A 12,144-nucleotide genomic window follows, 5' to 3' on the forward strand; every position below is an offset into this window, starting at 1 on the left:
TTTTTAGTGTTGGTGGGTGTCCTCTTTTAATCTGAGCAGCTGAAAAATATTTTAGTCAGGGGCATGTGATGTAGGCAGGCCAAATGGAAACTGAGGTAGAGAATTTCTATAATGATAATGGATCTATGATAATGAATCTAAGAAATAGATACTGCCTAATATCATCTGTTAAACTACTAAGAAGCAGTTTGCAGTGTGACTTCACAGCTTGACCATAAATGTAGCTTCCTCGTAACAGTGTGCCAGAGCTGCTAGGTCCTACTTTGTGGCTGCTCTGTCTTCACATAACTCTAACACTTATAGTTCTGGCATCAGCATACATACCAGGAGAGCTGTATCTGAACTGTACCATTGCATTTCTCCTTCTCCCTCTTGTTACATGAACCTACTGGGGTCGCTGTGCTCTTAGCAAGTTACCAAAATGTGGAATCAGTTTTGATGGTCATCTTCCAGTTAAAGGGTTTTACTTAGTTTTAGACAAAGGAAAAAAATAAAAAATAAACCCTCTTCCCTCTAGATGAATCTGTGTCATTCAGACAAGCTTGGCTCATTTACTTCAGGGCATCTCGCACGTGAGAATATGTGTTCCTCCCATAAATGTCCCATTTTAACAACATGTGGCATTTCATTAGGGCTTTTAGTGAGAGTTAGTAACATTCTCATTTGACGCTTGCACATATTTTCCAATGTAAGTTCCAAAATTAACAGTATGTAGATAAGCGGTATGTTCAGAGCAGTATTTTTCCTAAAATAAAACCACTTTTTTTGGCATTCAAAGTTACTATGCTGTATCCTTATAGCCTTATCAGGAGAGAGAGCGCTTCTTGAGATCACAGCTGTAGCCTATCCAATTTGCAAACCATTGCTCACTGGTACATTCAAGGCTGTAGCTTTTCAGAATCTCTCCAGATAAGCCAATCTTTACAGGGCAAGCGGAGAATTTCAGTTTTTATGACTTTTTTTGTGGTAAACAATTATGAAGGATTAAGAACTTAGACATTAGAAACTGTAATTGCTTTTTAAAGCAATCAGAGAATCATCTTGATATTTTTGTGTTCAAGTATTTTATCTTGGAGAGTACTGAGCACTAAGTTATAAACTGGATATGTGGAAGACTTTTTCATAGTTTTTTCTATCAACTTTTATAACAATAGCATTTTAAAATGAAATGCTAGATACTGATTGGCTGAGAAAAATCTCTTGTTGCACCTTACTCATTACTTGTTATCTGTTGCTTGTAGGAAGTCTTAATAAATACTTTAAAATGTGATATATCAAGATGCTGCAAAGAGCTTGTGGTCAGAATGGGCACCATAAGGAATGGAAAAATTGGAGAGGGGAAAAGAGTTTTGCTGTGGTATGTTTAAGATCAAGCACTGACTTCTTTTTTGTTTAATTCTTCCTAATTACAGGTAAGATTATAAAATCCGTTCCAGGAAAGCTGATGAAAGAGGTAAGTCATCCAGATTGCCAGCCTTTTAATTTCAGTTACTAACTTTAGCAGCCCACTAATGTATAGGCTAGTGGAAAACTCGTTTGGAAACTCAGGTTTTGTCGTGGCTTTTTTGCTTGTTTTTGTTTGTTTGTTTTCCTCCCCTTCTATAATTATGCAAGTGACAGGCCACTCGTATCCTGTTTCAGAAAGGCCAGCATTTGGAGCCATTCATCATGAACTTTATCAACTCCTGTGAATCTCCCAAGCCCAAACCAAGCAGGCCTGAGCTTACAATTCTTAGTCCCACTTCTGAGAACAACAAGAAGGTACAGTAAGCAATCTTCCTTCTCCCTTGTACAGTGGTGGGGAAAAGCAATCATGCTCTGAAAATGCAAAGCCAAAAAATCATAAATAAAACAGCATATATTTCTTGTGTTGTTTTTTTCCCACAAGAAAGATCTTTCACTCTATCATCTGTGTGTCACAGTGCAAATTAATTCTGTTTGGATTTTTTCTCGTTTTGTTGTTTTGTTTTTCAGTTTTTCTTTTTAAGTCCTTACTGGATTTGGAGATGAGAATATGAAGAGCCTGAGAAGTTCTGAGAGGATAAGAGCTGAAAGCTTAGGTGTAAAGAGGGGAATATTTTAATGCTGTAAGGCAGCTTCTTTTTAAAGTGAAGAGCTAGAGTGTTTGGGAAGAGTGGTTTGTTGAAGTGCTACAAGCCAGAATTGTCACAGTGCTGATACTTGTTATCTGTCTTTAGAATGTTTGTGTGCAGTACCTTAACGTCTAGTATACAATATGGCTCCTATCTGTTAGTTGCTCTCTCTGACATCAACAAATCTAAAGCCTAATGCTTCCATTCAACCTAGGTTATATTTATGATGCTTACTGGTGATTGGCCTTTTGATTTCACAGAATCACAGAATCACAGAATGACCCGGGTTGGAAGGGACCTCAAGGATCATGTAGTTCCAACCCCCCTGCCTAGTTGATTTCCCTCAGTATGGCAGTTTTTATAGTATTATGACATTAGAGAACTTGCTACTACAGTTTCTGTACTGACTAAGTACAATAGAGCTAGCCCCAGCTCCCAGTTCCTTCTCACTGTCTGTTGTGGGGGTTTTCTGTTCCTTTAAGTGACTTTATTGTAGTTGTCTGTAGAACTAATTGCTTAGTCATGTAGCAGCTATTTCAGAGTTTTCTTCTTTCCCTAGAAGAAACCTGTTTTGTTTTGGGAGCCACTTGATGTCCGTATGTAAAGCTTCAGACATTAATTCATCAACTGCAGAGCCACAGTTATTATCTAATTGTAGGCGCTTAAGATACTTTGCTTTGAGGAGTGCCCTAATCCTGCTACAAGTTTTGACCAGCATGTATGTACATGGCGTTCACATGCTGACTGCCTCCTTGCTAAATTGCTATCTACTGTTTTGCCAGGGCACATGTACTTACGCAATCACTGTAATTATTAACAATCTGATGAGCTAGGGCTGGGCTATGCTATGTTCTGGCCTCTTGTGAGAATTCGCTTGCATGCTGTGAGATTCAGCCTTCAACTGAACTGTTAGAGTGTTCGTGCCTCCTCTGGGAGCCAGTTTTCTCTTTTTCATCTCAGCCCATGCTTGGGGAAAGCTTTGTGCCAGTACTGCGACTCCAGGTCATTTGCATTTTGTCACTTCTTGGGTTCATTTTGTAAGCCACACTGCTTTCATCTGCTGTGCCACTGTAGTTCAGACCACTGAATTTGTTTGGGAAGCAAATCTCTTGATCACCTCTGCTTGCCACAGTGCTAGAGAGCTGTATGAGAACTCATTAATTGAATTACTGTCAGATGAGGCTAAGCTGGAAATGCAGATACCAAGGACTGTTCAGTGCAAAGGTGAGCTAAGATAGGCCACCACCAAAACATAGACTTCAGTTGTCTGGTTCTGCAGTCTCAGTTCTGTTGTTTCACTTCTGAAGATTATATGTACTGCACAGTCCCAACAGAAACTGGTGGTGGCTACATATGCAAAATGTTTGTACCAGGATTGTGTGAACTACCTGTATGAAGTCAATGAAAAGATACTGCAGTGGAGCAATAGAAGGTAGAACATGCTGCAGCGCTTCATTGTGTCCATCTCTGAGAAGAGTGTGTTGACTGATGGCAAGAAATTCTTCAACACAGATCATATGGTGAAGTCCAGGATAGATTTTCTGTTGATATTTGCATTGCCACAGTGCTCCCACATAACTTATCTGATGTAAGCCTGCTTATTCTAGTGTCAGCATGCCAGAATCCACTGAGATGTGTGGATGTGCTACCAACTCAGTTGCCAGGAGCAGAGTATGCCCAGGCTACCCCTTCATCAGGCTGAATAAGAAATGCTGAAAGGTCTGTGAGGGCAGATGAAAGCGGGAGCTTAGTCACAAACATGGCTGTTTCTTTGGAAAGTTGTCTGCATGCTGTTGCTTTTTTGATAATTCTGGTGTGTGTGTGTGTTTGTATGCTTGAAATATCAGCGATTTGCAGCTAATGAATATAGAATCATAGAATCATTAAGGTTGGATCAGACCACTAAGATCACCTAGTCCACCCCTCAGGCAATCCCCACTGTTCCCACTAACCACATCCTTTGGTGCCACATCCACACAGTTCTTGAACAGCTCCAGGGATGGCGACTGCATCACCTCCCTGGGCAGCCTGTGCCACTGCCTCACCACTCCTTCTGAGAAGAATTCTTTCTTAAAATCCAGCCTGAACTTTCCCTGTAACAACTTAAGGTCATTATCTTTTGTTCCATCATAATATATAATGAATGTGAGCAGTTAACATAAGTACAGCTGAGAGCAATTGGATTTTATCAGATTCATCTGATCTAGTTACCAACCTTCCTGGTTAAACAACCAAGCAAAGAGCTGCCCCTTCTAAGGGCACCAAACAGCATTTTCAGTTTTCCTAGCTATGTTTCGAGCCTGTCTCTACCAGCTCAACAATCTTCTGAATGTACTTTCATCAGAACTGCTAGAATGCAACAGGACTTCTCAGCTGATGCAGGCTTTGAAAAGCATGCCTGCAAAGTCACTGTGCTGCTGAATTGTGCTGACCTGCCAATGGCAGTAAGAACTGTTCTGAAACAACAGCAGTATAGTGTATATTTGCAGTTACTTGGAGGAAAACAGATGCATTTTCCTATGCTAATTGAAGTGGTTTAGATACTATACATATGCTCTTTTTAGCATTTGGGTGCAAATTCTCTACTTTGAAAATGAAGGAGGGAAATAGTTTATGCCTCTGGCTGTGGATATTGTTCAGAACTGTGGTACTGTTTTTATCAGCTTCGCACTTACAGGAATGTTTTGGGGTATATGTAACTTACTGGCAGTTCAATGGGTGGTTGTATTTACTTTGCTGGCTTTTCCCGTTGAAGGTACAATAGGGAACCTGTTGAACTTGAGATTATTTTGGTTGTTCTTGTAATACGGTTTTTGTGTTTCAATTGCTTCAAGATCTTGGCTTCCCTTATTAGCTAGTATCATTAAGTGGAATTTCCCCCTTGAAAGCCCTTAAAGAATATTTCAGTGCTATAATCACAATTACTGTTTAATCTTAAAAATTTAACTAAGGGTAACGTTGCTTGTCTTTTTTGTGTAGTTACAATAATGAGCATTATATCACGTTTCAGATAGTAAAATGAGCAGAAATGTAAAAGCAAAATCACTTGCTTTTCTGAGTCATGAATATCACCCCTATGTTTGTATTAGGTATACAGTTGTACGTTTTTCACTTTCAGTCAAAATCTGAGAGTAAAACGTGGTGGTGGCTGCATCCTTCAGATGTGCATTGCTAAAGAGTGTAGATACACGCTTACACTGGATTAGTATGAAGTATATACTTTATAAATCTGTTCATCTGCTCATTTCTTCGTGCCATGCACATACAAGAGTATGAACTTTCAAAGCTTGGCAATGAACAAGGGATTGTTATGCTCAAGGCACAGGAAAAGCTATCCTTGCGCAGAGGTATATACAGTATTTGAAATATGTTGCTTCTGGTTTGGGGTGAAAGTGAAAAATAACTTTTGGAAGCTGGAAAGCTCTGCCCAAAGATAGCATTTTGGTTTCAGGTTACCTACTGGAGAGTTGTTAATGATTTAATTTGGCTGGTACACATTCCTCTGAAATTTTTCTCCATTGTACTGTGGGTTGCTATGAGCTGGCAATTTGTTATCTCAGCCAGCTTGGAGGTATTTTAAAAAACAACAAAGAAAGCTCTTGTTGAAGTTCCAACAGTTCCACTACAGTCTTTCCCACTGTCGTAGATTCAGTTTTGAGAAGTCATGTAGACATCAGTTTAAAGACGATTCTTTACCCAACATACCAGGTGTACTCCTTACAGTAGGCGCAAATAATTATCTGCTCTTGCTTTGGTTTGTTATTTTCTTGGATTCCAGTCATCCAGTGTACATTAACCGTATTTGCCCTTTCATGTGTTTTATGTAGTAACTTGCTGTCATTTAGTTAAGGTGAGCTTTATGAAGGTGATGTCAGCTGTTTAGCACTGGCAAAAGGAAGGCCCTAAGTATGTGCCAAAACTTGAGTCTTGCCAGATTTCCCGATATAATTTTTTTGTAAGAGCACAGGAACTCTGGAGACATGTTGGATTCAGAGTCCATTGTGACCTGGATGTTTTGTGGCTTAATCTACTACAGGGAGAATTGCTCTATGGAGAGTAGACCCAGAACAAGCAAATTTAGAGACCATTGTTCAGAACTAATTTCTAATATGTGAGTTCTACTGAAAAATCTATTGATAGTAGTCTTGTCAGTCTCATAGCAAGGAAGCTCTTCAACACTGAATTTTTGGTGAACGCCGGGGCAGATTTTCCTTCTAGGCTATACTGGAGTTGCACTGTATTTTCTTCTAAAAGGGAGATAGTTTTGTTGGAAGCTTGGTGCAGGCTTTTGAGCTCTCTTTTCATAATACAGTATTGTTTCCTATACATTTTTCTGATATTTGCATCAACAGTTTTGGGAATTAAATAATATAAAATAAACTCTTAATGGTTTTTGTGAGGTATTGTAAGATGTGGACCTCCATGACTCAACGGACTCTTCTTTTCCAGCTGTTCTGTCTAGAACCCATTGCCTGTTTCATAACACATGACAATAGGATGTTTTAGGAATACATGAATGTCATAGGGTCCCCCTGTGATTTAAGGCTGACAGACTCACACCCTTCATGCCTTTGAAGGTGCATTGAAGGGTCAAGGCCTGTAGCAAGTCTAGTTGTGTGAAGGTACTTGGAAGCAAAATGGCCTGTGAAATGAAAAGCAAAGATGCGACAAGAGCCTGATGTTCCTTTTATTTTTGATATTGTATCTCTGTTTTTAGCTTTTCAACGATTTATTCAAAAATAACGCAAACCGCTCTGAGAATACAGAAAGACGACAAAATCAGAACTACTTCATGGAAATGATGACTGTAGAAGGAGTCTATGACTACTTAATGTATGTTGGTAAGAAGCGATTTCTCTTAGTTGTTCTTATACTTCTTTTCATTATGAAGTTCAGGTTCTTTGGCAGGAAATAAAATTCTATTGTAGTAGTCGTATATAACCTAGGACATGCAACCATAACACTATACAACTTAGGAAGATAGCCATTTATAAGAAAAGCAGCAAAGAACCCTTATTGCTGTGCTAAAATATTGCAGTTAATCTTTCATTATCATTCAATTCTGCTTTATCTTTCCGCCTTTCTGCATGTAGTTTTGTGGGTTTAGTTCCTTCCGTTTCCTCAAGCAAGCATATAGAAATAAATAAAAGAACTAAATAAAAGAGTATTTGATGAGTAATCTGGACGTCTTTTGAGTCAGCAAAGAAGTCGTGATGACTTCTTTTGACTACTTGGTCCTGGTTATTAAGAGAACCATATAAATATCTGTTCCTATAACTTTGCAGGTAGAGTGGTCTTCCACATTCCTGACTGGCTGCATCATCTCCTGATGGGAGGAAGAATTCTCTTCAAAAATACATTGGAACTATACACGGACTATTACTTGCATTATAAGTTAGAACAGCTATGTGAGGAGCACCGTTTGGTTTCTCTGATAACGCTGCTGAGAGGTCAGCAATGGTTCCATATTTGATTGAAGTGTTGCTTTAATTTGACATTTGAAATCCCTTCTTTTGAGTCATTTAGTATTACGCTGTAGTGCTGAACTAAAGCCAGTGGAACTCTAAAAGTCAGGTGGGCCTGTAAAACCATTCCAGAAATTTGTTGCTAAAAGGTGATGTTAGCCCTGTTGTCTATCAAGCATGATTTACAGGGAAAAATACACAACAAAACAAAGGTATTATGAACATTAATTTGCAAAGGTGCGCAAAGGAGAATAAAGGTGGGTTAGTATGTCAGTTTGTGAATGGTTCATACTTTCTTTAAATTAGTTTTCACTTATGTGCTGCTTTAGGCCTGCTTTAGGGCATTTTTTTTGTGTGGGTTTTTCTTTTAAATTCTCTTCATTATGGTAATTTTAACCTTCAAAGATGGGAAGAAGGCAAAGATTATTTAAAAAGAAGCAAACAACAAAACCTCACAACTGTTGCAAAGTGTAATGGGACCACGGTCTCAGCTAAATGAAACTTGTTGCCAAAACTGTGCAGTCGAGGCCAACTCTGTCCATATGAAACCAAGAATATTGTAAAGGACAAAACAAAATGAAAACAACCATCAAGACTGAGCAGCAAATACTTCCTATGAACAGTAATTTTTACAAGGTGATTGTAAGGAAAATTTTAAGTAAGAAGATTATGACTAACGTAAAGTAGGGTTGAGCCAAAAGTGGAAGGTTATTGCTTTCAAAAGTTGAGAAGAAATAAATTGGCAAAAGATTCTTGTCCTCTAAGTGCATGGGTTATTCTGGATTTGATCAGGCTAATGTAATCAAGGCTCAGAATTCTCTTCCAGTTAAGGTCGTGCAGAAAAGCAGCTCAACTTTGAAGCCATAATCCAAACCAACTTTCTTATGCTGGTGATAAAATAACTGCCTAAAGATGGTTTCATTAATGTGTCTTCACTGCAGATGCTGTGTTCTGTGAGAATACCGAACCACGCTCTGTCCAGGACAAACAGAAGAGAGCAAAGCAGACTTTTGAAGAAATGATGAGATACATTCCAGGTTAATAATGGCTCTTTATGGCTGTATTAATTGTTCGAGCAGAAGTGTAACGCAAGTACAGTAATGTTAGCTTTCCAAATAAAATAATTTCTGCGCTGCTTAGATATGACTGGAATACTTAGGTGTGAAAAACGAAGAATCCCAGAGTTCATTTCATCATTTAATTCAGTGTTGCTGTGTAAGGCTGCAGTGTAGTCATTCACAAAGACTTGGGGTAACAGAAAACTTCGCAAATGTCCTTAAAACTGTGGTTTCTTTATGTTTAGCTTGTATGATTTGCATTTTATCCAACTGCAGACCAGGTAAAGCAGTGATAGAAGAAGCCAGAAGATAAATCTGAGCTCGTTTAAACTATATAAACTACAGAAGGGCTCATTTTTTGGGTTATTCAGAAAGTAATTAAAACATTCCAACTTGCCACATATTAAACAAAGCATTAGGACAACAGAATGAAATTCTTATAACAAATGCTTCGGTGTGCAGCACTGAAAGATGAGGAAGGAAGTACCAAAGGAATATTTGTTTTTTCCGCTGGTTACTTAGAAAGGATAAAATTTGAACTCTTTCTTTAATTAAAGCCTTTTTTTATTACTGGAGATAACAGAAAATGCTTTCATGGAATTATAGTGGTATTTTCATGTCAACTAAAACAAATGCTCAGGATGTTACTTATTTAACTACAACTATATATCTTATAGCTGTTTTGCAATGCTTCCTAATGACTTGTGTTGGTGATATCTGGCCTAGATTTAATAGGCAAGTGCATTGGGGAAGAGGCTAAATACGAAGGCATCAGGCTTCTGTTTGATGGCATGCAGCAACCAGTGCTCAACAAACAGGTAATTTGCAGCACTTGGGAAACTTGCCATTTCCTGAAGTGAATGCATGGCTATAGCAGAGGGCAGAACTCTCATCCAGAGCAAAGATAAAAAGAGGTGATGTTGCTTTGGTCTAACTTTGTGTCTGGCTGATGCCATTTCCTTCATTTTCTTTTAGTTAACTTACGTGCTGTTGGACATTGGGATTCAAGAACTCTTCCCAGAGCTAAGTAAGGTATGTGCTAACACTGTTCCAATAGGTACAGAATTCTTCAAGCTACTGACATGTTTCATCATTGTTGCATGCTTGTTGTTGTTCCCTTGTAATATGTTAGGTTTTTGGTAGATAATCTGCTTTTTACTAATGTGTTGAAATCTTGTGGATCTGGCTTTCCTAACTTCTGTTATTTAGGTTTGAAAACCCACATAGGCCTATTTACCTATCATGCAGTGATTGTGTGGTACCTTTCAGCAGCACCAGACTGTGATCAATTGTCAGGATCCCTGTGCCTTTCTGTTTGATTGTTTCCATTTTAATTCAGGGATTTCCTGTTCTTCAGATGTGAGTTCCACATGCAGAGCTCAGATAGAGCTCTAGCACTTCTATTTGGTAGATAGATTTCTTACTCCAAGTTTGGTCTCTGCAGCTTTAACTTACTCCATTGAGATAAAGAAGAAAGATACACATTGTGATCCATCTCACTGGAAAAAAAAATTTAAAAATAGCCCTTTATTTATCTTTTGGATTTTTGTTGCATGAGTCCCGTGTCCAGGAACTACCAGAGTACACCACAGGATTGAGCAATGATTTGTTCAGCATAATAAGCAAATGACAGATTTCAGGACAAGTTAGGGCACCTTCCATTGTTGCCACTGAAATGAGACCGGCTTGGCAAGTCTAACCTACTCTGTGCATTGGTTCTGTAGCTCATGTATTTAGGGCAGTGTTTACACAGTCAAGAAACAAAACCAAAAATGATCCAACCATCCAAGCAAATAAGGAAGTAACCTGGTGACCTGTGTGCTGCATGAAAGACCTGACCTAACCCTACTGTTCTACTGCATGGAAATGCTTTTCTCTCACAGCAGCTAGCAGTAAATGTATAGGAATATTGGTCTGTCTTCAGATAGTGCTGGAGGAAAGTGAAGGCTTTGTGTTAAGCATTTGAGTTGATGGGAATAGAGGGGAGCGATTAACTGTCTCACGTTTCAGTAGAAGAAAGGAAGGGGAAGAAAATGCTCCCACCAGAAACTTCATCTGTTTTCTTATCTCAGATATGCCAAGAGTAAAACAGAAGGAAGTGTTCCCAAGGTTTTTGACTGTAGGGCTTAGATGGGAGGGTTGCAGGACTGTAATGGATTAAAAGAGGCAGCTGAGGGAGGGCCGATAGATAGGAAGAGGCAAACACAAGATGAAGAGAGAGGAGGGGTGGAAGGCAGTGTTTTTTATATGGAGCCCTTAATTCTAAAACTCATTTCCCCTAAATCACTGCAAACTGCCCATGAAGCCACTTGGGAAGAGGACAGTTTGCTCCAACCAATTTTAATGCAAAAGTTTAAAATGAATTAGTGGCTATTTGGTTATCAGTTGTATTGGGAGTGGAAAAAAGAAATTGTTGTAACGTCTCTGTTGAGCAGGCTGGTCCTTCTTGTGTGATACCAAAATGTGATTGCAGGTGGTGAGGAACAAAGATATTTCAGCTCAGTCAGCATTTAAAGAGAAAACAGCGTCCTGGAAGTTTTGGTTTGAGTACTGAGCGTTCAGAGGGGCCATAGCAATTTCTGTTGGAGGGGACATGGAACCTAATTCCAGCTCTTGGTACCTACTTGTTGGAGTTGCATCCTGCTACATGTACATGCAGATAGATAAGCTGTGGTTAATGGCACTGTATGTGAGTGTACAATTTACAAGGATAGAAGTGGAAAAGTAGTTCAATTTTCCTTTGATACGGTGTGTAGCTTGTCCTTTGGGAGTTTGTTCAGGCAGGATAGGAGGAAAAGGGTAAGCTGAGACAGGAGAAGCTTTCCTAGCACAGGAAGAAAAGAAATCCAGTAGTAAAAATATGCCACTGCATATTTTTTTACACATCCTTACAGAGACAAAATTTGCTGTGTATTAATAAATGCACTTATCATTAAAGAATGGAGGAGGCGAGAGCTTCCAGAAAAGGAATAAAATACCTACTTCAAGGAAAGTATTAAAAACCTGGGAGCAGTAGCCTTCCTTTCTCTTATCTCTGATTTCCAGCAGATATTTTCAGATCTCATTCTGTTGTAGATCAGTTGTTCATAGGTAAATACATATTTTCACACTTACATCAGTTTCTTTCTTGATTCCTGTTGACAGGGTCCAAAGGAAGCTAGCTCTGCGACATGTTGGATGTGAATGCTGGGACCTCACTGGTCATGCGGTAGAAACATCTTCTGTGCACTAATGTAATGGGTGTGTGACGTTTTAGCCTTGCATTGTATATTTTCTTGTAAATAATATTAAATCTAAGTTCTAAAAATCTCTTTCTGCTATAAAGACATTAAAATTTAATACCACTTACAAGTAAATAACATATATCTGTATTTTAATTTCTTTAGCTGTTATCAGTAAAAGCCAGATTCATTTCCCCAAAGTCTCAGTGAGCAGCAGTACGGGATGATATAAAATAAGGCTGCTGAGTGCATACACTTTGCTGAAAGTGCAACTATTGTCGTGTTCCTTAAAGGGCATTTAGAAGAA

General features: G+C 38.8%; 1 protein-coding gene across 5 annotated transcripts in view; it reads left to right on the plus strand.

Annotated features, from left to right (window-relative positions):
- The window catches only part of SNX14 (sorting nexin 14), a 45,519-nt gene extending 33,547 nt beyond the window's left edge, over nt 1-11,972 (plus strand). For 3 of the 5 annotated variants that reach the window (XM_015858883.3, XM_015858886.3, XM_015858887.3), the window contains 8 exons: nt 1,413-1,453; nt 1,642-1,761; nt 6,811-6,934; nt 7,379-7,543; nt 8,500-8,595; nt 9,343-9,434; nt 9,592-9,648; nt 11,761-11,972. In XM_015858883.3, the coding sequence (XP_015714369.1) occupies nt 1,413-1,453; nt 1,642-1,761; nt 6,811-6,934; nt 7,379-7,543; nt 8,500-8,595; nt 9,343-9,434; nt 9,592-9,648; nt 11,761-11,799 (734 nt within the window). In that variant the 3' untranslated portion in view covers nt 11,800-11,972. The remainder of the gene's footprint in view (nt 1-1,412; nt 1,454-1,641; nt 1,762-6,810; nt 6,935-7,378; nt 7,544-8,499; nt 8,596-9,342; nt 9,435-9,591; nt 9,649-11,760) is intronic. The other 2 variants (XM_015858888.3, XM_085541929.1) reach the window with 1 other exon arrangement.
- The last annotated feature ends 172 nt before the right edge of the window (nt 11,973-12,144 follow it).

Source organism: Coturnix japonica, chromosome 3, assembly GCF_054131305.1.
Source record: "Coturnix japonica strain WE chromosome 3, WE-NBRP24, whole genome shotgun sequence".
Classification (NCBI taxonomy): domain Eukaryota; kingdom Metazoa; phylum Chordata; class Aves; order Galliformes; family Phasianidae; genus Coturnix; species Coturnix japonica.